We start from the raw sequence: 26,412 nt of genomic DNA, 5'->3' as shown, positions 1-26,412 counted from the left end.
TGCAACAAACTAAAGGGAAAGAAAGAAGAGCTGCAATGGGGAGAAGCAGTGGGCAAGGAAAGGAACGTACAACATCTAGAAATATTCAGGAGGTGAAACTCAGAGGATGTGCTGCTCATAAACATGGAGATGAGTTCTCTGTAGAACCAGTTAGCCTTCAACTATAAAAATTCAGAGAACAGAGGGAACCTGGCTTCAACCTCATGAAGTCAGCATGTCATTATCTGCAATCCAAATCTCAAGAACATTTGGCACCTTGACAAGAAAATAAAGACTTCCAGGGCAAAAAAAAAAAAAAAAAAGATTTAGATCCCAGAAGTCTGATTTTCCTTACTTGAAACACTGAGATTTTGTTTTTTTTCTGAAAGTCAGTAATATCCTGGAACCTGAAGTTACTTTCTAAGAAACAAATGAACAAGGTCAATGTGTATGGGGATTCCCTGAATGGCTGGAAGATTGCCTTGACTGCAACCAACTCAAAATATGAGTACCCAACCAATGTCATACAAGAATGTGTGTACTGTTTGCTGAAAAACAGTTTGTTCTATAAACCTTCATCAAAAACTCAATTTAAAAAAAAAATTTTTTTTTTTTAAATAAGTATACCCACACCCAGGTACCCCAGTCATTTAGTTCAATAGATTTCACACTGGTTTTCTTTCCACCTGTAAGCAATCATATGCTACACTTCATAGAGATTGAGAGCCTGACCATCCTAGCTCTGCTGTTCACTAAATGTGACCTTGGACAAGTAAGTAAACTTGTGTTTCCTCATCTGAAAATAGAGATAACAAGGGTACCTACCCTCAGAGCTGTTAAAAGAATTAAATGACATAGCACAGGTAAAGCACAGTTTTAGGTAATGCCATTAATTTTTATTTCATGGTCTTCCTTTGTACAATCTAGGCCAATGGCTCAAACTTTAATATACATCAAAATCTCCTGGAGGGCTTACTAAAATACAGATTACTGGGCCCCACACCTGAATTTCAGGTCACGGTGGAGCCTAAGGATGTACATTTCTAACACTTTGAGAACCACTGATCTAGTGGGTAGCTTTTTCATTCCATGAATCTCTTCTCCCTACCCACAGCTCCTAAAGCCACTGACACGCCTACGAGCTGGTGTGTTCAGAAACAAGAACTTTTGTGGAAAAGTGAAGGTTAAACATTTAAATCCTACATCCAGACTCTCAATGGACTTTTTTTTAATTTCACTTTGGGCAAGTCCCTATCAATTTCTCTTTGTCCTAACATAGGAATAGAATTCTTTTTCATTAGCTCTCCAGGTGCTTCACCGTCACGACTGAGAAACATCTGCAAACCACTGTGGTTTTCTATGCCTTAAGTCCATCTGGCACATTTACATCAGCCATCCTGTCCAACCTGGCACTGAATTGCTTGCTGCCTCTGCCAGGTCTCCACTATATACATCCTGCTTCCCCAATGAGGCTGTGAGCTTCTCAGACACAGCAGCTGGACCTTCAGCATTGTCTATGGTATTCAGGAAGTAAATGCTTTTAGGTTTACCAAGATTACTTGCATTAAACGAAGTCCCTGGGTGTGCAAACTGTTAATGTTCAACCACTAACTGAAAGGCTGGCACTTCAAAACCACCCAGAGGCACTTCAAAAGAAAGGCTCAGCAGTCTGTTTCTGCAACGTCATAGCCTTGAAACTCTATGGAGCACTGTTCTACTATTCAACACAAGGGGCCATCTCAGTCAGAATGGACTCAGCAGCAACTGTTTTGGGGTTTTGGTTTATTTATATTTAAACAGGTGGGACCTGTTAATATTGACATTTGAGGAGACCCTGGGTGGCTGAAGCTGATATATTCCTCTACCTCAGAAAAAAAAACAATTGATAAAGTTTTATTGGGTGCTAACCAGATTAGCACTGTTCTAAGCACCTTATCGGCAGTGGTTTTTTTTTTTTAAGCACCTTATATGAAAAAACTCAGTTAATCTTTATCTTTTTAAATTGGTGGTATTATTATCCCCATTTTGCAGATGAGGAAACTGACGCTTAGAGAAATAACTTGCCCAAGAACACGTAACTAGTAAATGGAAAAGGTGACATTTAAATTCAGGTATTCTTGCTTTACAGCCCTTAACCATGATGTTATATTGCCTCTCAAAGAGAAAACTCCAAAAACACTGAAATACTACAAGAAAATGCCAGGAAATGGAAGGATATAGCCTTGTTAATTTCTTTAAAAATCAATGGAGGAAGGGAGAAAGAAAGGGAAGAAGGAGAAAAGCCCAGCCAGATCAGCAGAGCCTAGATGAGCTGAACCCCACAGATATGACAAATAAACGTTTATTGTTGTCTGCCACTGATGTTTTGTGGTTATTTGTTACTCGGTAAAAGTTAACAGACACAATACCCATTTCCGCCAAGACATCTACTGACAGATCAAATGTACAACAACATAACTCACCTCGAGTAGGATAGGCCAATTGGAATGCAACTCTTCAAAATCAGGCAATGACAGAGTTAATAGTGATCAATGTGTACATAAAGATTATTACAACCACATTGGTTCTTTTACTCTAGAAATTCTAGAAAAGACATATCAAAATAATGCCAAAGGCTAATTCTATGTGACAACATTTGTGTTCCTGAGCTCACCATAGGAAAAGAGTCTTTTCCTGTGACTGAGAGGCTGGTGTAAATCTCTCTGCCACAGGCAGGAAAGCAATGAGTTCGCCTTCTCTGTCAGGTGCTCCTCACATCTCATTGACCCTGCAGAAAGTTGGGGATTTTGACCTGAAACCTTGGCCTGAGACCTGTGCTAGACAGCAAGTTGGCTCTAAAGTTCACAATATTCAGATAAGAAGAATGAGGTAATGAGGACTTTAAAAGAAATTTGCCAGAGAAAAGATGGCATAGTCAGGAGTGGAATCCCAAAGTCATAGTTCCGATATAGTCGAAGATGTAGGCGTGGCATTCCAAAGCCATCTGGAGTCTTGCTGAAACTACTAGCAAGTCTGTATGCTTAAAAACATCCCAAAATGAGAAACAGGGCACACTCTTCACTAAACACTGTGGTCATTTTATTTCAGCTTCCTACGGTTTTATTCTTAAGAATATCATCCTTTCTTAAATCTACAGATAAGGATCTTATTTGTATAAAGCTTGTGTCTAAATCAAACGCTGCATGTTAGCGGAAAAATGCAACGTCTGCAAGAGTTTTAAATTGATGCCCATATGCCCTGGTGGCACAGTGGTTAAGAGCTACAGCTGCTAACCAAAAGGCCAGCAGTTAAAATCCACGAGCTGCTCCTTGGAAACTCCATGGGGCAGTTCTGTCCTACAGGGTCACTATGAGTCGAAATTGACTTGATGGCAGTGGAGTTTTTTGGTTTGGTGCTATTTGGAGGTTCCCATGAAGTCTTCCAAGGAGACCTAGGGGCACAATGGTTAAGCGCTCGGTTACTAACTGAAAGATTGGCAGTTTGAACCCACCCACTGGCTTTGTGGGAAAAAGACCTGGGGATCTGCTCCCATAAAGATTATCCCCATAAAGACTACAGCCTAGAAAACCCTATGGGGCAGTTCTACTCTGTCCTATAAGGTAGCTATGAGTAGAAATCAACTCAACAGCACCCAACAACAACGCCATCTTCCTGCTGATCCCGAACATAACGCCATGGTGAGGCAGGCCAGTACCGGCTCTGGATGAACTGACAACCACGCTGGTGTGGCCTAAACTAGAGTCAAGGCTCTTTGCCACACTGCAACCTTTCATTCCACTGGGATACTCAGGCCAAGCCCAAGTCTCCTCATGGACCATTCAGCAGTATCTCTATGCGGCTCTGCTTATAACAAACCCAGAGTGAGAAATCAACTTACACAGCACCTTTTAAACACATAAATGGTGCCACATGAGGGGCTCCGAAGCTAGGCAGGAAAAAGAGAAAGGTATCACTTATATTTCCTTCTCTTGGGTTCCTACTACATTTGGACTATTTGAGGGGGGAAGGAAGGGCAGGAAGGAGGAGGAAAGTTAAGTTGTAATCACTATTCCATGGCAAGATGAAAACGCCCTCCCTCGGGACTCCTCTTTCCGCTGCTTCCAACCGGAAACCAAATGGCACAACACCAGATAGCTAGGGGAAGAACCATTCCAGCAGTGGAAAAGGTACTGCTGAACGCTCCATCTCCACTGCTGTTGTACAGGAGTGCCTGCTGAGAGGAATCCAGGGTCATCAGATTGACAAAGCACTATTACCTAGCAGTAGGCAAGGGATCAAGGCTGGTGAACCTCTTCATTGACAACTTAGAGTAACTTGTAATCTACTGGGTGGTTGGAATGGGGGGTGGGGAAGAAACCAGAGATCTGTCATTAAGCCTTGAGCATCTACTTACAGGCTCCACGAACTCAAACATCTTTCTCTCTTGGACTTCCTGCACCTTGAAGACATACTCCAGGGACACTTCATAGAAATGTTGTCGAACCAGGTCCACTTGGCTGTCTGCCTACAAACAAGACAGAATTTAAGAGAAAATCAAGTCAGTATCCAAGGTGAGCATTCAGCAAGCAGGCCAGAACATCTCTGGAGGTAATTTTAAAAAAACAAGTTAAATAGCTGGCATGAAGCAGAAATGAGAATAATGTTAAAGGCTGGCTGAGCACTAACTTTGTGCCAGGCACCATGCCCATAAACCAAACCAAACCAGCTGCCATCTAGTCGATTCCAACTCATGGTGATCCCATGTGTTTCAGAGTAGAACTGTGCTCCAGATGATTTTCATGGCCGTGACCTTCCAGAAGCATATCCTCAGGCCTTTCTTCTGAGGTACCTCTGGGTGGGTCTGAACCTCCAACCTTTCAGTTAGTAGCTGAGAGCTTAACCGTTTGGTCACTCAAGGACTCAATTACCATCCCCATAGCTATACATATATTACCTTATTTAATTCTCATTAAAGGAAATGACTCAGCAGCAACTGTTTTTTGGGTTTACTTTGTTTTTGATACCAGTTTAAAAACCTATAAAGAAGGTATTGTCTTAATTTTATAGATGAAAAAATAACAGTAAGAAGCCTGACTGAGGTTATAGGTCTAATACATGGCAGAGCCAGGATTTCCATGCCAGTCTGTCTGCCTCTAAGACTTTCGATCATCATTAAACCACTAGGGTCGACCGTCTTCCAGGCCACAGGCAGACCTAAGTTCCACAGAAGACAGATGTTCAAAGAGACAAAGAAAACCAGAAGGGCCATCCCCATTCCTTCCTTCCTAAAGAGCAAAACAAGCTGCTAGAGGGCAGGGAACTGAATCTGATCAACCTGGTTCTCATGAAATTCAGAAAAGGGCACTATTCAGACAAGTCCCAAATACTTTCTTTGTGACAAAGATAAACTGCCAGTTTATACAAAGAAGAGTAAATTCCATTGTTCCCTTTGAGCCTTGCCTATCTCTCTGTGCAAGTGCGTACATTTAGACATCTGTGTGTTTTGGGCAAGGCCCATATGTGGGTACCCATTTAAACCACTGTTCCGGGATCTAGAACCCAGAAGGTAAATGAGTGTGTTGGGTAGCAAGATGCTATGCTGGTAAGTAACTACCTCAACCAACACTACGAAGTTCTCAACTTCCATAGTGTGACTATGTCAACTCACTCATTCTAGGCAAATACTTACACTGAAAGCACATTTTTATGACAAAAAACCTAAAGAGAATATATTTTTTCAACAGAAATGAATAACCTGCTAGGGCTGCTAAGGAAATAAAACACTTTGTTTTCCTTAGAAAAGAAGGAACCGGAGAACTTTCTATAACTCACTTTACTAAGGCAAAGCCCACAAAGGAATATTTCATTCAGTGTTCCTTTGTCAAGACTCCTGCAGAAGAAATGAGGTTGCTAGATGGCAGAAATGGTTTGCACTCAACTGCTAACCTAAAGGTTGGCAGTTTGAACCTACCCAGTGGCACCTCAGAAGAAAGGCCCGGTGATTTGCTTCCGTTAAGATTACGGCAAGAAAACCTTACAGAGCAGTTCTCCTCTGTAACACATGGGGCGACCGTGAATCAACTCGATGACAACTAACAACAACCCTGACATCTTAAGAACTTGGCAAATCATTCATTCATTCAACCATCAGAGGAAAAAAGAAAACTTCTTCATGGAGCTTACAGAATAGTGAAGAAAAAAAGACATTAATCAAATCATCATGTAAATAGTAAAAAAAAAAAAAAATCAAAATTCTGATAAAGTACAGGGTCTGTGATACAGCCCAAAAGAGTTCTTTGAAATGTCCCAAGCTAGCGACTTCCTCCTAGGACAACTTACATATCTCAACATAGAAGCTAGTCTGCTGAGTAACTGCTGAATAACACCAAACCTGAAGGGCTAAGAGCAGGGTTTCAGAAAGATGTTAACCCTGCTCCCAGGCCTGGCTACTCAGACAGCTGTGCTGACAGAGCTTCCACCTGGGCTCCTGACAGCGAAGTCCCACATTCCTGCAGCCTTTACTTTCTCTGTAGTGTAAATCTAATCCCCTGCCACCAATGGGGGCATTTACTCCCCTGACCACCTCACACACACCTCATACCTCCTGCCTGCCTGGGCTTGCCAACTGACACTGCAGATGAAAAAAAAAGGGTCATTCTAAAAATATGCCAAGTGCCTCTCCCTGTGAGGCAGGGATGAAGGAGCCTCAGGAAAATGCCTGTGAGAAAATCAGAGCCGAGTCCAGCATCAGTCAGAGAGCAAAGCTGAGCAAACACCTGGGTTCCAGTTATAAGTCCATCATTTACTAGCTGGTGAGCCCTGCCCAAGTCACTTACCCTCTCTGCGTCTCTTTTCCACATTTGGAGTACGGAGATAATAATATCTGCCCTTGCTTATGAGGAGAGCCGTTTCACAGAAGAAATGAGCTAAAGGATGTCAACAACTGGAAAACAGTGCAGTGTTCTGTGCGTGTTGGTTATATCACTACCAGGCACTTCAGAGCAGATAGGCTTCAAGCCCTGCTCCTCCTCTAAGCTAGCCAAGTCAACACCGAGCCACTAACTGGTCTCCGTGCTCTCCTTCCCTGGCTCCTCCACGTTCCAATCCCATCTCCACCCAGCAGGCAGAATGCCTTCTTAAAACCTAAATCAGGTCATCTCACAGCCCCCTTAATGCCTTCCCACGGCCTCTGCCAGGGTCTGCAGGACCCTGTGTGATGTGCCCACCCCTCCAACCTCGCCTCCTCCACCCTAACCTACTCACTGTGCTCCAGCCAGTCTGGTCTCCTCCCTCTCCTCTGACACTCCAGAACTCTTTCTTGCCTCCCTATCTTTGCACTTGGTGTCCCTTCTGCCTGAAAATCTCTTCCCCAAGATAAATATCCAATGTATTTTTAAATTAAATGCACATGAGGAATACTTTTAACACTGCAAACCAAACCCACTGCCGTTGAGTCAGTTCCAACGCGTGGTAATCCTATAGGACAGAGTAGAACTGCCCTATAGGGTTTCCAAGGCTGTAATCTTTACAGAAGCAGATTGCCACACCTTTCTCCTGTGGACCAGCTGGTGCATTCAAACTGCTGACCTTTCCGTTAGCAGCCAAGCACTTAAACGCTATGCCACCAAGGCTCCTTACTTTTTACATTATGGCCCAATAAAAATAGATTTATTATTGTAACAGAAGTTTCACAAAAGAGTAAAGGCAATGCACTCGCATATTTTTTACTCTGCAGTAGCTGATTTTATTTCTTGACCCAATAATTTAGATTTTTATGACACATCCACAGTTTGAAGGACGTTGTCCTGGCTCTTCCTTCTCACCCTCTGGTCCAGTTCAGATGTCACCTCATCAATTCAGGTGTCACCTACTCAGTTCAGATGTCATCAAGGAGAAGCCTTCCTTGACCACATTATCTTAAATAGATTATCCCAGTGAGTATCTTATCTCCTGATTTATCTCCTTACCATTATGTGCAACTTGTATTTACTCCTTTCTTGTGTATTGCCTCCTAGAATGTAAACTCCACTGAGAGCAAAGACTTTGTCTAATTGGTCCACTTTCATATTCCCAGTGCCTAGAATGGTGCCTGGCATACAGTGAGCAAACAGTAGATGCTTGTGGAATGAATAAATTAATCTCCATGTAGCCATCAGGCAAGCACCAAAGACACGTTTCTGTAGCGACTCAGCACCAACAAGCAACACCTGAAAGCATTTCCAATGGTAAAGGAAGAAGAAATCCTAAGGGGAATGATATGTTTCTCCTGCAGACTCTGAGCCATAGAATTAATTCGCTACACCTTAAATACCTCTGCAGTGGAGTCATAAGCCAGGATTCCAACACACTGGCAGACCACTCAAGAGCTTCCCTTCCTGCTACTAGGGAAGCTGTACTCCATCAGATGGTCCAAGACCCACCAGCCATTCTGTATCTTTTATAAAAGAAACATTCTCCCACACTTTAAGTCCATGAAGATGGGTACTTTGTTTCACTCCCCACAATACAGACAGTGCCTACACAGGCCTTCACAGAGAAGCATCCAATGAATATTTGTTGAACGAACGAATATTGTTTTTGAAGCAAGCTTCTTAGCCATTGAAGAATACGGTGACTTTTTTAAAGCATCCACTAGATGGCAGTGTTATTCCACATGGCTGCCCTGTAAAAGCACCCTCCGAGGATCTAGGTAAGGTCTGGAGTTTAAAAGCAATCAGTTCAAATCCCGCAATCAGGGAACAATTCTGGGTAATCAAATGTAGTAGCGCTCATCAAAGATGTGCCAGGTATTTAATAATGTTCCTAAAAGTTGGTTTTTAAATAAATGTGCAGAAAATCATCACTAAGTAACTGGAAAGACCTTGAGGTAATCACTGCACACTGCGCAAGACCTTTAACCTTCTGCAATTTTCCACTTTTTTAAGGAATTCAGTTCCTTCATCTGTAATTTGAGGAGGCTGGACCCGACCACCAAGATCTCCAATTCTACCTGCATGACACTGGCATTGAATGACAATGGCTCAGAGGCCACGGTGCAACGTCCCTCCCAGGAGGGAGAAGCAGAGAGCTTACTGGGTTAGCTGAAAGGGTTCCAGAAACAGAGGCCAGGGTTCAAATTCTCACCCCTCTGTTGACTAGCTATGGGCCTGCAGCAAGCTCCAAAAGAATACAAATACTTAACATCTGAGCCTCAGTTTCCTCACATGTGATATGTAACATGGAGATAATATTTGCATCCATACCTCATAAAGCTGTGAGAATCTGAGGAGATTCCATGTATTGAATACACATAAAATATATTCAATAAATGTCAGCTGCTATTATTATTGTTCTTAGTAAAAGTAACCATAAAACCTGTTGCCGTTGAGTCGATTCCAACTCATAGCGATGCTATACGAAGGACAGAGTAGAACTGCCCACAGGGTTTCCAAGGAGTAGATTTGAACTGCGGACCTTTTGGTTACCAACTAAGCTCTTACCTAGTATCATTATTGTTGTTGTTATTATTATTAGATTTATATTAAACTTAATTCAATTCAGGTACGATTAAAAAGCAATGTTTAAAGACGCTCCTTGGAAACCCTGCGGGACAGTTCCACTCTGTCCTATAGGGTCGCTATGAGTCGGAACTGACTCAATGGCAATGGGTTTGTTTTTGTTTTTTTGGTTTGCTTAAAAGCGGGGTGGAAATGGTGACAGTGCTGACACATTGCTGGGACTATACCCAATGTCATGGAACAATCTTTGTGTGAATTGTTGAGTGGGACTCTAATTTGCTGTGAGCACTTTCACCTACAACACAAAATATCCTTTAAGAGCAGTCCACAGGAGAAGGTCATGGCTCCTCACCTAAGTGCACAAGGTCCTTCATGCCCTGGACCCTGCCTACTTCTCCAAGCTCATTCTCCGTAATCCCCAGCATGTGCTTCACAGCCCTACCATATCACCAATCCCTTCATGCCTTCCACCATCTCCTGGAGAATCCTGATTACACCCCAGGGCCTTTTCAGACATGACGTCCAGGAGATCCCTCCTAAGATCCTAGGCGAGGCAACTGGCCCCTTGTCATATTGTGACAAAATTATTCATTTACATCTGTCTCTCTCATATTGGGCTTTGAACACCTCCAGACCCAGCAATGTGTTTTGGTCATCTTGAGTTTCTCTACACAGCTGCTGCCCCAGCCTTGCCAGGATGACTCCAGGATGTGATCCTCGATGCCTTGCTACCTGCCTATCTCCTGAATTTCACTGGTCCTGAATCTCTTTCCTTCCACTAGATCCTGTCCCTTCCTCTTAGAAACACCTGAGCTTACTCAGACATGCCCTAGGGAAGTTTTTCCTACACAGCCATGCCAACCCACTTCCCAGGCCAGGCATTCCCTTAGGGAGGATCTCAGCCACATCCTACTGCCTGTAGCTCAACATGCTGCTTTGAGGAGCCACTTGCCTCCCAAAGGAACCTCAGTATGACATTCTACTAGGTCTTCCCAGAGCCACAGGATGAATCCGTGTTCCAGCATCAGCCAGCAGGGGGCAATGTGGAACCACTCAAAGTACATCCTCTTCCAAGGGTGATATTTCCTGCTGGTGTCTCTGACTCTGTGACACATGGCTTAAGCCAGCTCAAATCCAATCTCCTACTGGATTCTTCTCTTACTGTTTATCCTGGTTATATTAGGAAATCCTAACTCGCTTACTGGATTGTTTGAAAAGATAGCAAGCTCTGCCCAGTAGTTCTGAATATCTGAATCGAACACGGACCAGAAATTATGCAGCTGCTTTTCAGTGCTATCAGATCTGAGTCAACAAGCCTGTCACACTCAAAGGTGGGAACGTTGAGTATTCCAAGCTGAGAGATGGAGACAACTGGGTTTCTAATTCTCTGTGATGCCTTCAGCCCTAGAAACTATTTCTTGGTAATCTACTGGAATATTTAAATGTGGTTTTTAATTATGATTTTTAAATGTGCCATTGATTTCTTTCTCCGATGAGTGAAAATAATTATTAAAAAAAAAAAAAGCAAAGCTTAAGAAGTGACCTAAACAGACCAGGACTTGCAAGAAAGACCTGCAGCCCAATCCTGGCCCTCAAAGTACTTAGAAAGCATGAAAGGGTAAAAGAAAAGAGCACAGGAATTGTAAGGAAACAGCACAGTGAATAAAAGTCCACTGAGATATATAACAGGCAAACTCAGGAAGAGTGCCATCCAATTTGGGAATGGAGGATGAAAGGAATAATAGGCCAGTCACAGGGATAATACTTAATATGTGTGCAGCAGGCTATAGTTTACTTTCTCATGCAAGACGCAGCCAGAACAAGCATTTTATGAGTGTTTCACAAATGAGGGAACTAAACCTCAGAGTTGCTGTCAAGTTGATTTTAACTCATGGTGACCCTGTTTCAGAGTACAATTGTGCTCCATAGGGTTTCTGGTGGCTCCGATCTTTTGGAAGCAGATTGCCAGGCCTTTCTTCCGAGGTGGTTCAAAGTTTTAAACCACCAAATCTTCAGTTAGTAGCTGAGCGCTTCCTTGGTGACGCAATGGTTAAGTACTCAGCTGCTAATTAAAATGTTTGCCTTTTGAACCCACCCAGCAGCTCTGCAGGAGGAAGACCTGGCAATCTGATCCCATAAGGATAACAGACAAGAAAATCCTATAAGGAAGTTCTACCCTGTCACATGGGGTCGCTATGACTTGGAATCGACTCAACGGCACCCAACAACGACAAAGCCCGGAGAGGCTAGGTAACTTGCCCCAAGTCACACAATGAATATGCCGCAGAGTAGTCCTTGAAATACGGTCACTCTTTGCTGCCTAGGGAGCCCCTGGGTGGCACAAATGGTTAAGTACTGGACTATTAACCAAAAGGTTGGTGGTTCAAACTCACCCAGAGGCCCCTCAGAAAACAGGCCTGGTGATCTGCTTCCAAAAGGTCAAAGCCTTGAAAACCCTATAGAGTGCATTTCTACTCTGCATTCTTGGGGTCGCCCTGAGTTGGAATGGATCTGACAGCTACTAACAACGGCAACTGCTGCCCACTGTTCTGGCCTCTACACTGTGCTATCTTGTGGGGAGATGGCATTGGGATGGTCCTAAAAAACAGTTGAACTCATCCCAAGCCAAGTCAGTTATATCCAGGCAGGACAGAAGAGACCCCAAGGAGAGGCAACCTCACTCTAGGAAATGCCAGTCGTACACAATGCCTGTGCTGTGGGCCTCCTGATAGGTGTGTGTATGAACAATCACTTACCTGCTCAGCTCTACGTAGGTGACTACTGGTGCATGGTCATCCAAACCATAATTTATAACTTCTTGGAAATTTTACCACTGGACAATTCTGCTCATTGTGAACTGCAGCCGAAACAGGCTTTCCATAAATATAAATCAGCTTGCAAACCCTAAATGCCAACTGATACTATTTAAGAATGACAAACAAAGGTGAGGGTATCAGGGAAGATCCTAAACAGAATTAAGAATATTGTGGACAATCAACATATCCTTGGGTATCCTCTAGTGCCCACATGCCCATGTAGAGTTGGGAGTAGCCTCTATATATCTATCATTCCACGAAAAGAAGCTTTTCTCGGGTCTTCTCAATCACATATGACAGGATCTACCTGAGTAGCTATGCTGCATCAAGAATCACTTCCTCACGCATTTGGTTTTTTTTCCTTACTCAGGTACAAGATCTTCAAGGATAGGTTAGTGTTTTCTACTTTCTACAGCTCACACCAAATACTCAGCTGCTGTTTCCTGGATCAGGCCAAGAACTGACCTGTAAAATACATTAAAACATTTGTTGAGGACTGACTGACTACCCAACAACCACGGGAGCCAACGACAAATATTCATAATCATCGCGCAAAGAACTGGTTTAAACACTCATTTCAAAGCCAACAGTCCTAACTGAAGATGTGCAGCAATCCTGGGATCTGAGCTCTCTTCATCTTTCAGATCTCTCAGCCCTACAGCCCCGCATGAACTTCTGCTGACTCAAGCACTGGAAGGGTGTTTACTCAAAATGAAACCAAACTTAAGGGTGAGAGTTAGCCTGACAGTCAGAGCCTCTCTTTAGCACATATCCTGAGAAAGGTCACACAAACCGTTAAAAGCTAAATAAGATGACAGTGAAGCCAAATTTGGATTTTTAGCAGAAAAACGCCCTGTCTCCCAGAAATACATAAACTTCCTTGCCGCCATGCAAAAAAATCTCCATGAATAAAAACAGTCATAGCTCTGCAGTTGCAAAGCTGTCTTTTCTTTCCAAGTGGACTACTTTTAAAAAGAGCCCATGCAGATCCAAGAAGACCAGGGGGCTGGTCAAATAATTTATATCTAGAAACAAAATTACCAAATTACCAGTACCAGTATTTGTTACCATGGAGTCGATTCTGACTCATGGCAGCCCCATGTGTGTCAGAGTAGAACTTTGCTCTGTAGGGTTTTCAGTGGCTGACTTCTTAAAAGTAGATCACCAGGCCTTTCTTCTGAGGTGCCTCTGGGTAAACTTAAACCTCTAACTTTCAGGTTAGCAGTCAAGCACATTAACCACTGGTACCATGCAGGGACTCCATAATACATATAGGGGACAATAAAGCATCGTTTAAAAAAAAAATTAATGTCAAGTACTGGTTGAAATAATAAAAAATTTCACATTCACGAAGGATGACCAAAGTTTCAGAGGCTGACATTTCAAATCACTGCTATGAGGCAGAAAGGCAAAAGGTAAAGTGACAGAGAGCAGAATTAAGGCCAAGAGGTAAGGTTAAGAGAAATAAGAAAGTGGGTCTCAATTTGAAAGGAAGAAGTACTTTCTAACAACTAGGGCCTCCCAACAAGGAAGTGGGTGGTCTTGGTGAACAGCATGTTCCTTGGCCATTGACAGGCTGGACAGCCACAAACAGGAGGGTATAAAGGTGAAGGATGGAGATGGAGCTCCTGGTGTCCAAGGTCTCTTCCAACCCTTGGGGCAACCAGCACATTCCCACAGCACCATGTAAAAATTACTGGTGAACGCTTTATCCAGGATACTAGTAAAGTTTCTTACCTCCTGAAGCTGAGATTCTTTCTTTTTGGAAGACAAATTCAAGTGTTTTTCTAAGATGCCACAATACTTCTCTGTCTCCTTGTCATACTTCTTTTTGGCTTCCTGGCAAAAAGAGAACAAAGGACAAGAGGGGGGAGAAGAAAAAAAGAGAATAAGATGCTGCATGAATAAAAACAGTCTTGGTCTTCTTCTCTTCTTCACAGCTGCATAGCTAGTTCCCTCAGACGATAAGAGCAGCAGTAGATGGGCTACTCTTCAAATAATACCCACTACACCATGCAACCATCCAGCAACAGACTGGTGGGTTTGAATGTCTATTAAACAGGCACCGCTATGCAGAAATTAGGTAAATACCAGCATTAGTGGCAGAATCAGGATTTCGCCTTCTAAGGACTTCAATTGTGAAAGCAGAAAATTTCTACTTTCTAACCCAGGAGGATATTTCAAAGCCAAAGAAAGGGGAAGCGGGGGAGTTCACTACGAAAATAATTGCAAAGAAGGAAGATCTATCTACAGCTATATATAATTGGACAAGTCTAGCCTAAGGCTAGATCAGCCTGAATAGTGCTCAAAAAGTACTTCTTAATATAAAGACCTAAATATCTCTTAACACAATACAACATCTGGGTCTTTAAGCGAGGAATGATTCAAAATAAAGAAGAATGTGCCACACAACGTGTCCACCGTAGCACCATTTATAATAGCAAAACAATAGAAGCGATATCACTGAACAAGGATAGGGCTTGAAATAATTAAATAATGGGACATGCAAGAAATATAATTAGTAAGCTATACAGTCACATGGAAAATTGCTCATGGTATAATAAAAAGTAATAATGGCATGACACAAACTTGGGTACACCTTATGTGAAGTGTGCCTGTCGTTGTTGTTGTTGCATACTGTTAAGTAGATTCCAACTTACGGCAACTCTATAAGACAGAGCAGAACTGCCCCATAGGGTCTCCAAGGCTGTAATCTTTATGGGAGCAGAATGCCACATCTTTCTCCCATGGAGCAGCTGGTGGGTTCAAACAGTCAACCTTTTGGTTAGCAGCCTAGCACTTAACCACTTTGCCACCAAGGGTCCCTGAGGAGACATTACTCCTTCAAATCTGAGCGAGGCCACGGGCAAGATATTTGATTCAAACAACACTTTTCCTTTATAGAAGCCAGTGACTTTGAGCTGGGGTATCAACTACAATTAATGCTCACATATCCATTCCCATCGGCCTTGTCTGCAACCCCAACAAGGACAACCCTGGTGCTGAGGCAGTTCAGCTGGCCAGAGGTGAAAAAGGCCAGGGAACATGAGTCACATTCTGTGACATGCTGGCAACTCCAGCCTCCACATTCCACGTTCCACATTTAAGAGGACGCCAAAGTTAAAGAGGAAGGGAAGCAGCTTCTGCCCTCGAGAAAAGCAGGGCAAGTCCTCTACAAGTAATAACTCTATTAGGATTTAAATAATGCTCTTAAAATGGGAGGCTGGTATCACTCAGAATTACTCAGGACACAAGAAGGTTTTCACCTTTTAGAGAATTCATTAAAAGAGCTACTAACTGAAAATTGGGCGGTTGGAACCCACCAGCCGTTCCACAGGAGAAAGATGAAGTAGTCTGCTTCTGTAAAGATACAGCCTTGGTAACCCTATGGGGGAGATCTACTCTGTCCTATAGGATCACTATGAGTCAGAATTAACTTCACAGGAGGAGGCTAGATAGATATTGGGCAGAGGGTCAGCCTTCTGGAATTTATTCCCGCCGCTATAAACAAATCACTGTTAATCTCCAGAAATCAGTTTCCTCATCTATAAATTGAGGATGATTGCAAGAAATAATCACTCAGGTTTCTTCTTTTAGCTCAAATACTATATAACCAAATAGAGCTAAGGGGACTATTGGGATTAGATGGGAAAAAAATCATATATAACGCTTAGCAGAGTGCTTAAAATAGGGAAACTGCTCAGTAACTGGTAAGTGATGGTGGTGGTGTGATGGTGAGATTCGCATCAATTAAACCTACCTCCTTTTTATTAAGAACATCACTTGTTTTCCAAGTTCCAGCACATGTAAGCCCTCAAAGCACCTACCACAATTTGTAATTAGAAGTTTATTTATATCTCTTGTCTACTATCTTTCTCAGCATTGAATAGGTATGGTGAAATGATATAATCCTGCCTCATATGCGTGTGAAAGCTGGATGATGAATAAAGAAGATGGAAGATGAACTGATGCCTTTGTATTGTGGTGCTGGAGAAGAATACTGAATATTCCATGGACTGCCGAAAGAATGAATAAATCTGTCTTGGAAGAGATACAGCCAGAATGCTCCTCAGAAGCGAGGACAGCAAGGCTACATCTCACATACTTTGGACATGTTATCAGGAGGGATCAGTCCCTGAAGAAGGACATCATGCTTTGTAAAGTAGAGGGTTAGCGAAAAAGGGGAAGACCCTCAACAGGATGGATTGACACAGTGGCTGCAACAATGGGCTCAAGCATAACAACGATTTTTAGGATGGCCCAGGACTGGGCAGTGTTTTGTTCTGTTGAATTTAGGGTTGCTATGAATTGGAACCAACTCGACGGCACCTAACAACAACTATGTCTAACCATCAATTGTTCATATGCTAAATCAAATGCAAGTTGAAGAAAATTAGAACAAGTCCACAAGAACCGAAGTACAACCTTGAGTATATCCCACCTAAATTTAGAGACCATTTCAAGAATAGATTTCATGCATTGAACACTAATAACCAAAGACCAGACAAGTTGTAGAATGATATCATATAAGAAAAAAGCAAGAAGTTATTAAAGAGGCAGGAAAGAAAGAAAAGACCAAAATGGATGTCAGAAGAGACTCTGAAACTTGTTCTTGAACACAGAGTAGCTAAAACGAAAGGAAGAAATGATGAAGTAAAACAGCTGAACAGAAAATTTCAAAGGGTAGCTTGAGAAAACAAAGTAAAGTATTACAATAAAATGTACAAAGACCTAGAGATAGAAAAACAAAAGGGAAGAACATGCTCAGCATTTCTCAAGCTGAAAGAACTAAACAAAAATTCAAGTCACAAGTTGCAATGTTGAAGGATTCTGTGGGGAAAATACTAAACAAAGTAGGAAGAAATCAAAAGAAAACAGAGTCGCTATACTAAAAAGAATTGGTCAACATTCAGCCATTTCTAGAGGCAGCATATGATAAAGAACTGATGATACTGAAGGAAGAGGTCCAAGCTGCACTGAAGGCACTGGTGAAAAACGAAGCTCCAGGAATTGGCAGAATACCAACTAAGATGTTTCAACACACAGATGCAGCACTGGACGTGCTCACTCATCTGTGCCAAGAAATCTGGAAGATGGTTGCCTGGCCAGCCAACTGGGAGAGATCCATATTTGTACCCATTCCAAAGAAAGGTGATCCAACAGAAAGTATAAGTTATCGAACAATATCAGTAACATCACATAAGTAAAATTTTGCTGACAATCATTCAAAAGTGATTGCAGCAGTACATCGACAGAACTGCCAGAAATTGAAGCCAGATTCAGAAGAGGACATGGAACAAGGGATATCACTGCTGATGTCAGATGGATCCTGGCTGAAAGCTGAGAATACAAGATGTTTACCTGTATTTCATTGACTATGCAAAGGTATTCAACTGTGTGTATCATAATAAATTATGGATAACAATGCAAAGACTGGACTGGACTATAGGATAGAAAATGATACTAGTGAGCTTCTCGGATCAAGTAAACACATGAGACTATGTGGGCAACACCTGTCTGGAGGGGAGATGAGAAGGCAGAGGGGGTCAGAAGCTGGCTGAGTGGACACGAAAACAGAAGGTGGAGAGAAGGAGTGTGCTGTCTCATTAGGGGGACAGCAACTAGGAATATATAGCAAGGTGTATATAAATTTTTGTATGAGAGACTGACTTGTAAACATTGACTTAAAGCACAATAAAAAAATTTTTTTTTTAATTCCAAAGAACAGGAATTCCAGAATACTTAATTGGCTCATGAGGAATCTGTACTTAAACCAAGAGGCAGTCGTTCAAACAGAACAAGGGGATACTGTGTGGTTTAAAGTCAGGAAAGATATGCATCAGGGTTGTATTCTTACATCATACTTAATCGATCTGTATGCTGGGCAAATAATTCCAGAAGCTGGACCATATGAAGTAGAAATTGGCATCAGGATTGGAGGAAGACTCATCAACAACCTGCATTATGCCGATGACACAACCTTGCTTGCTGAAAGTGAAGAGGACTTGAAGCACTTACTGATGAAGATCAAAGACCACGGCCTTCCGTATGGACTACAGCTCAACATAAAGACAACAAAAACCTTCACAACTGGACCAATAAGCAACATCATGACAGACAGAGAAAATACTGAAGTTGTAAAGGATTTCATTTTACTTGAATCCATAATCAATGCCAATGGAAGCAGCAGTCAAGAAATCAAAAGATGCATTGAGTTGGGAAAATCTGCTGCAAAAAGCCTCTTTAAGGTGTTGAAGAGCAAAGATGCCACCTTGAAGACTCAGGTATGCCTGATCCAAGCCATAGTGTTTTCAATCACCTCATATGCATATGAAAGCTGCAAAATGAATAAGAAGGCCGAAGAAGAATTGACGTCTTTGAATTATGGTGTTGGTGAAGAATACTGAATATTCCATGGACTGCCAAAAGAATGAATAAATCTGTCTTGGAAGAAGTACAGCCAGAATGCTGCTTAGAACGAAGGATGGCACGACTTGTCTCACATACTTTGGACATGTTATCAGGAGAGATCAGTCCTTGGAGAAGGACATCATGCTTGGTCAGTGAAAAAGAAGAAGGCCTTCAACAAGATGGATTGACACGGTGGCTGCAACAACGGGCTCAAGCATAATGATAACTCTGAGGATGGTGCAGGACCAGGCAGTGTTTCGTTCTGTTATATACGGGGTTGCTATGAGTTGAAACCGACTCAACAGCACCTAACACAATGTCTTTCTACCCAGCCATACCAAGAGCATGGCAAACACATTTGTACTTGCTCTCACCATATACCAGTGCATAGTGCAGTGCCAGGCACAGAGCAGGCTCTCACGTATTTTTTTAACAAGTGAACTGTGTATATCTAATAAAACAGCTAACATCAAATGACTGCTAACTACATGACAGACACTAAGTATTCTAAGCACTTTATATAAGTTCACTCATATCTTCCTCATAATAACTCTAAAGTAAGTACTATTATCCCATTTTACATATCAGGAAACAGGCATGGAGAGATGTAAACTTCCCTGCATTTACACACAAACGGCAGAAGTGGGATTTGGACTCAGAGCCATCTAGTTCTGGAGCCCACTCTTAAGCACTACTCTCTAATGTCTATTCTACTTTCATTAGAGTCCAGATCTCCAAATGCACCTCTGATGCAGGAAAACCCAACTCCCCCAAACTCAGAACTTTAAACACAAGGCCACGGTTACGCCAAGCTCTGGGGCTGTGTTCCACTCCTAGGTAGCCCCATTAGCACAAGAATGCCCAGGGGTCCTCCTTCCTGGCAGCCTCCACAGCAAACACTCTAACTTCTGCTTCTTGCAAGTAGCAACAGGTTGTTATAGTAACCAAAGCAGAACCAGGGAGGGGAGGAGGAGGAAAAAGTAATTTTAGCATCACACAGGCGGAGTTCAGAAGCGTCCACTTAGCTGCAACCAAAAACAGCTGAAGAGCACTGGTTGGCTCTTAGGCATTCTTGAAACTAAATCCTAGATCTCCTAGTAGGGTGTGTATTGTTTCTGTACTTGTTTTCCCTTAAATTTACATAACACTATGAGATAAATTGAAGGAGCCCTGGTGGCACAGTGGTTAAAGTATTCTGCTGCTAACTGAAAGGTTGGCTGTTCAAACCTACTGGCTGCTATGTGGGAGAAAGATGTGGCAGTCAGCTTCCATAAAGATTTCCAGCCTTGGAAACCCTATGGGGCAGTCCTACTCTGTCCTGTGGGGTCTCTGTGAGTTGAACTCAACTAGACAGCAATGGTTTGGTTGTCGTTGTTTTTTAATGGGTGGTACAATGGTTAAGCAATAGATTGCTAACCAAAAGGTCAAGGTCACCTGTTTGAACCCAACCAGCAGTTGTGTAGGAGAAAGACCTGGAAATCTATTCCCATAAAGATTATACCCTTGGAAACCCTATGGGACAGTTCTACTCTGTCATACAGTAGGGTCGCTATGAGTCTAAGCCGACTCAACAGCACACAGCAACACAATAATAAACTGTGGGGGTTTGGGAGAGGAACAGGCACACCGAAAAAAGAGAGGACACAGGGGGAGGGATGAGAAATCGGCCCAAACGGCATCAAGTCATTCTTTAGTGGAAATGAGAGCATACAGTATATATGTGAGCGGAAACAGGTTTCAGCGAGTGACTATTTAAATTCTTTTATTTTTGTATTTTTCACCACTTACAGCCCATCCTCCAAAAAGAACCTGCTTCTGTCATTAAGATGACTGATATTAAACCCAAAGAGAGACCACTCGGCCTTCTGCTCCTCCTCTGTGGTAACCGTGGTAACCCCCAAACTACTGCTAAGGAAGAGGCCAGAGAGGCATCTGTACGCAGAAGGAGAAGTGACTACTGGGAAAATAGCTCAATAAGGAGGTCTGCTCTTCCTCTGTCACAAAGCTCTTTCTAACCTTCTGAAGCCACTGCCGTGTGTTTTCAGGAGCGGGAAAGCACAAGCCTCAAGGCGGGGAAGGCCTGCTCAGCGAGAGCTCAGAGAAGATTCACACACAGCGTATACTCGGTCATCAAGGTGCTGGTTCAAAGTCTTGGACAAAATCTTAGTGGAACGAGATTTCCTTTAAATTGCACATTGCTTAGTCTCTGATATAAAACCAACCAGCTCCAATCTCTTTGTAAATGTAGACTATAAAATGGTTATAGAAGTGCTGTAGATGGGAGAAAATCTTTACCACAGTCCCTCCCTTCAAACTATGGCTACCATTCCTCTGAATGACTGTGAGTCAATGAAATCTTTCTGGGTCCAATCTTATTTATTTCCAGAAAGTAGACACACTTCCTTAAAAGAGAGATAGAAGCCCAATTCATTACATTTCAGGTATCTTTTCCCACCTATAATCACTTCCTCAAAGCCATTTTACAACTGAGTAAAATCCTTACCACCTAAAAGAGTAAGAGGGTGATGGAGTCCCAAACCCCTGCAGGTAGAGCAAAGGACTATAGCACAACTGACTCACAGTTCCAGGAAAACAGGCAGAAAATCTGGAAAATCCTTTTGCTGTCACTAATGCCAATGAAAACATCTTCCCTGCAGGTGGCCTCTAACACTCTACTGAAGGTCACGCTGGCTGAAATTTCCTAGTGAATTACCCAGGGCAGGGGAGCCCTGGAGAAGGCACTTTCTCTTTCACCCTTTACAAGTGAGCAGGATTCTCTCTGCGGTGTTCCAATAACACATGAAAATCTGCCAAGTTTTGGCTGCAATCCCTTTAGGTCAATAACATCAACTGGTGACCTCTGGGCTGAAACAGTGCTGAGGAGGTGGCTGGGTTTTTTTGTTTGTTTGTATCTCCACTATGTTTAAGGTGAACTTTTAAATTATTTTCCAACATTTTTTAAAAACCAGGAAATTTCCCATTAAAACTCTGGTATTTCAGTTTCTCTTGAAAAAATTGCCCAAGCACACAGCTATCTAATAACATAAAGGAGGCATAGTTTCTATCTCTAGATGATTTAGAATTAGCACTAAGTGATTACATAGCAAAATGCTAGAATGGTTGCTCATGGAGTTGACCCCTCAGACAGTCTAACTTCAGTCACTTGTGAAACAGGAGAGTTGGGCTCAAGGCTTCTTTACCCAGGAAGATTTACTGAAGCAGATGGGCCTGCAGTTGCGTTTTCCACACCCCCAACCTTAAAATCCAAGAACAAGGTTTTGTGGAAGTCTTACCTTGGCAGCGCCAATTTGCTCCTTTCGAAATTTCTCCAAGGGGGTGATGAGCACCTCGCTGGCATTCTCAATCTGGAGAGGAGGAACAGAGGGCCGGGGGCGGGGGGTGGGAGGAGGAGGTACAAAAGCAGCATCAGTAAAGAAGTACAACAGCTCTGGTATCTCAGTGTAAAACCTGATAGCGCAACACTGTGTGAGCGTGAGCTGCTCACAACACTTGAATTAACAGCGTGTCAATTCAACGTCATCAGTTCTTTTGGGGCATGATTAATATTGATTCTTTAAAGGTAAAAATGAGCCACTCTAAAAATCTCAGCAAACATCTTGAAAGCAGAGATGAGCTGGTGACAGACCAGAGACTAAGTTTCAAGTGTCAGGTGACATCCTCTTTTCAATGTTCCCTCTCCCCTGAGCCTAGGTTAAAAACAAACAAAAAACAAAGCACCTTTGGACGTCTGGTGGCATGACAAACCTTCTAAGCCTGATCTTGACCAGGTCTGGACTGGGGTGGAGACATCTCGTGCCTCCTGACCACTGCCTGCCTCTCAGTTTCATCTCATAGAGCTTACTCCCTCAGGCTCTCTATCCAGCCACACTGTCCTCTCCAATCCTCAAATGCACCAAACTTGTCCCACCTCAGGGCCTCTGCCTTGGATGCTCTGCCCCCAAATCCTCACATAGCCAGCTCCTTATTATAAAGTTTCAACTTAAAGGTCAGGCCTTTCCTGACCAACGATGCAATCCAAAAAACTTCCCACCACCCCACCACGTGTTTTCTTCAGAACGCATATGCCAGGTGTAATTTTCTTGCTCACCATTATGCCTGTCTATACTTGTTGGTCACCACTATCCCCAAGAACACAGACGAATGCTGGAACAACGGAGCACTAAGATTTTTAATGACTAAATGAATGAATTAATGATTCATTGATCTGCTGCCAACTGTGTCACCATGGGCAAAGTATTTAACCTTTCTAGGCTCTAATTTCTTCATTTGCAAAATGAGTGGGCTGGACTGTTCCAGCTGTAAGAGTCTATGGTCTTTTCTAAGGCAGTACAATATTTAACAATCTTTCTTCTTACATCATTCATTGCTCACTGTTCGCTCAACTAACTATTTCAGGAATCTTGTCGCAACAAAGCGTTGTTTTCTAAATCACATGCATGTCCACTGCAACGAAACCAACAGAGTGAATGCCAGAAGCCCTTGATGGACACAGCAAAGGACTGAGTGGATGTGAGGGACGGAAGAAGACAGGTCTCCAGATTCATTTCCCACATTTGAGAGCACTTATTTCAGAAAAGCTCATTTTAACACTAGAGTGTTGCAAGTTTTTTGATATTTATTATTTAACGCTGCTTAATTGGTTCACTTGTTTCTTCTCCACAAATCAACCCCAAGTCTCTAAAGCTCATAATGGTGTCCTGAGCCCCTAAGTCAGTGATCCTCAGCCCTACCTACACATTAAAATCACCAGGGAGTTTTTAAAAACCCCAATGCCCAGGGCATACTCCAGACCACATAAATTGGATTTTCTCGCCTTTTCTCAGACATCAGTATTTTGTAAATTCTCCACGTTATTCAGGGTTGAGAAGCCAAACCTAACCCACCAAAACCAAACCCACCACTGTCAAGTCAATTCTGACTCAGAGCGACCCTATAGGACAGAGTAGAACTGCTCCATAGTTTCCAAGGAATGCCGACCTTTTGGTTAGCAGCTGTAGCTCTTAACTACTATGTCACCAGGGTTTCCAACCCTAAGTAGATGCTAAATATAGAAAAGAATTCAGCTGCTCACCTGAGAAGCAGGATACCCAAGTCCTTGTCCCAGTCCTGCTACTACATGCTACCAGCCTTGACAAGGCCTCAGTTTTCTCATCTGTCAAATGGCAGATTGCAGATGGGGATCAATAACGGCCCTCTGGGTCTAAAGGTCTTAGGACTGCATAATGGTCACTCAGTTCTCAGCACTGTGGTGGATGTTGGGGGCACAGAATCACATTCTCTGCCCTTGAGGAATTCACATTTACTATGGGACACAGACATGTTCAGTGACTATCAGGACACAATGTGGTAAATGTAGAATCAGAGGCCTGAACTGGATATTAATAGAACCAAAGCAGTTGTCATCAAATTGACTCTGACTCATGGCAACCCCATGTGTGTCTGAGCACAAATGTCCTCCAAAGGGTTTTCAATGGCTGATTTTTCAAAAGTAGATTGCCAGGACTTTCTTCCAAGGCACCTCTGGGTAGATTTGAACCTCTGATCTTTTGGTTAGCAGTCAAACACATCAACTACTTGCACCACCCAGGGACTCCAGAAAATAGAAAGGATGGCCAAATACCCCAGGGAGTCAGGGAAGGCTTCCCAAAGGAGGTTGGATTTGGAAGCTGAGCTGAATGGATGATGCAGCTGTCACAGGGAAAGGAGGTAGGGAAGGGGCTTGTGATGGCCAGATACCCATATGCAGACAGTAAAAACTCAATCACTGACATTAATAACAAAATTGCAGAGGCAAGCTGAAAAGTATAATCTAGCCATTGTTCCCTTACCACAGGGCATAGCAATGTGCAGGGTATTCGTCATGATTTGCTCACCACACCCCCGCCCTCAAACACTAACTCAGCCAAGAATCAGACTCCAAAGAATCACTTCCCTTTCTCAGGCAACAGCACGTGCACAAACACACACACTTTCCCCTGCCTCCACCCACCACCACCACGTTGCTGCCGTCACTACCCTCCGGATTCGGGTTCAACTAACCAGCAGTGAGCAATCAGGGAAGTAGGGCTCTCAATCTGTCCCTGCAGGGCAAAAGGTGAGAGGCTTCTGTTCTATTTGGAAATTTAAGGAAATTCCCACATTCTTTGGTAAAGTGCAGGCTTGGATTTGAATCCAGATTGTGTCACTTAGGAACTGTGTGACCTTGGGCAAGTTACTTAACATCTGAAAACCTCAGTTTCTGCACCTGGGAAATGGGGATAGTATAGGCACTACCTCACAGAGCCACTGTGTGGATTAAAAGAGAAAACATATGTCAAGTACTTAGCTGCATAATATATCTTGACAGACTTATGTGATCAAAGTGTCAGTCATTAGTACGGGAAGAGATGAAAATGGTATTGGTGGAATTTTCACAAGTCTTTGGAGTACTGCTGCCTAGAGACAAGCCCTCCCAGGGCCCAGTGAGCTGGAGCCAGCAGAGGATCTCAGAGCAGGCTTCACCCCGGTATCTTAGGGATATGGGGGAAGACGTAAAAGAACTTCCTGAGAACGTGGAATGTCTCATCCACCGATGCTGGGCCACATCAGAATAAACCCTAGTACAAAAGATACCTTAAAGAACCTGGAGATCTGCATTTGATTTTTTTTTTTTAAGCTTGTTTGCTTTTATTTGTTATTGTGCTTTAGATGAACGTTTACAGAGCAAACTAGTTTCTCATTAAACAATTAATACACCTTTTGTTTTGTGACATTGGTTACCAACCCCATAATGTGTCAACACTCTCCCCTTCTCGACCTTGGGTTCCTCATTACTAGCCTTCCTGTCCCCTGTTCCTATCCTTGCCGCTAGGCTAGTGTGCCCTTTTAGTCTCATTTTGTTTTATGGGCCTGTCTAATCTTTAGCTGAAGGATGAACCTCAGGAGTTACTTCAGTACAGAGTTAAAAAGAGTGTCCATGGACCACAGTCTCAGGGTGCATTTGATTCTTGAATGTGCAAAATGTCTCTCTTTAAAGAGCTTCTTATAGTTACCTTAACTGACTAAGTACCCTTTTTGTGGGTGCCTACTACATGCCAAGCACTATTTTAGGTGCCTTGGAATTAAAAGTGAAGTAAGAAGTGATCTCTGTCCTCGAAAAGCTCTTGGGCAGGTTTAATAAAAAGGGGAGAAAGGCAGAGCAGAGTGTGGCACCTTTATTCCTGTCCTTCCAGGAAAGCGTGTGAGGCCCCAAAAAAGCTAAATAATTCAAAAGGTCCACCCTTAAATCATGTACCTTATGTACATATCTTAAGAGTGAATCTTTAGGAGAACAACAATGCCATTCTAAAATCACCCAGAATAATCTTTTACCATCTACCAAAGGCTCCAAATCTTGTAAACTAGATATTTAGATGCCCGTTGCAGAGATGAGGAAACCAGGGCTCAGAGACTAGGAGGCCTGCTCCAGAGCTCCTAGTACTCACGCTCAAGTGACAGGGCCTGGACTGCAGCCCGGTTCCTATGGCAACAAATCCTTTGTCCCCTTGATGTGACTATGCTGTCTTAGGACAAGACTAATCAAACTATACTCACCATCCGCATCCGTTCATCTTCAAGATTCCGGAGCACAGTGGCAAACTCCTGCAAAGACCTTGCTGGAAAAGAAAAAGGGGTCATGAATTAGGACAGCAATAGGCCTTCGAAAGCCTTCAGCTCCAGATATTATGTTT

At 42.9% G+C, this 26,412-nt stretch overlaps 1 protein-coding gene across 19 annotated transcripts in view; it reads right to left on the bottom strand.

Annotated features, from left to right (window-relative positions):
- ARHGAP26 (Rho GTPase activating protein 26) overlaps nt 1-26,412 on the bottom strand; it is a 544,325-nt gene that overhangs the window by 376,061 nt on the left and 141,852 nt on the right. For all 19 annotated transcript variants that reach the window (XR_002786201.2, XM_064277594.1, XM_064277597.1 and 16 more), the window contains 4 exons: nt 26,276-26,337; nt 21,976-22,047; nt 14,009-14,110; nt 4,373-4,483 (listed from right to left, as the gene is read on the bottom strand). Coding sequence is in view for 18 of the 19 variants with exons in the window: in XM_064277594.1 (XP_064133664.1) it covers nt 4,373-4,483; nt 14,009-14,110; nt 21,976-22,047; nt 26,276-26,337 (347 nt within the window). In the remaining variant the exon portion in view is untranslated. The remainder of the gene's footprint in view (nt 1-4,372; nt 4,484-14,008; nt 14,111-21,975; nt 22,048-26,275; nt 26,338-26,412) is intronic.

Source organism: Loxodonta africana, chromosome 2 (assembly GCF_030014295.1).
Source record: "Loxodonta africana isolate mLoxAfr1 chromosome 2, mLoxAfr1.hap2, whole genome shotgun sequence".
NCBI classification, from domain to species: domain Eukaryota; kingdom Metazoa; phylum Chordata; class Mammalia; order Proboscidea; family Elephantidae; genus Loxodonta; species Loxodonta africana.
Note: the sequence above shows the minus strand (reverse complement) of the source record. Positions and strands in the feature narration are given on the sequence as shown.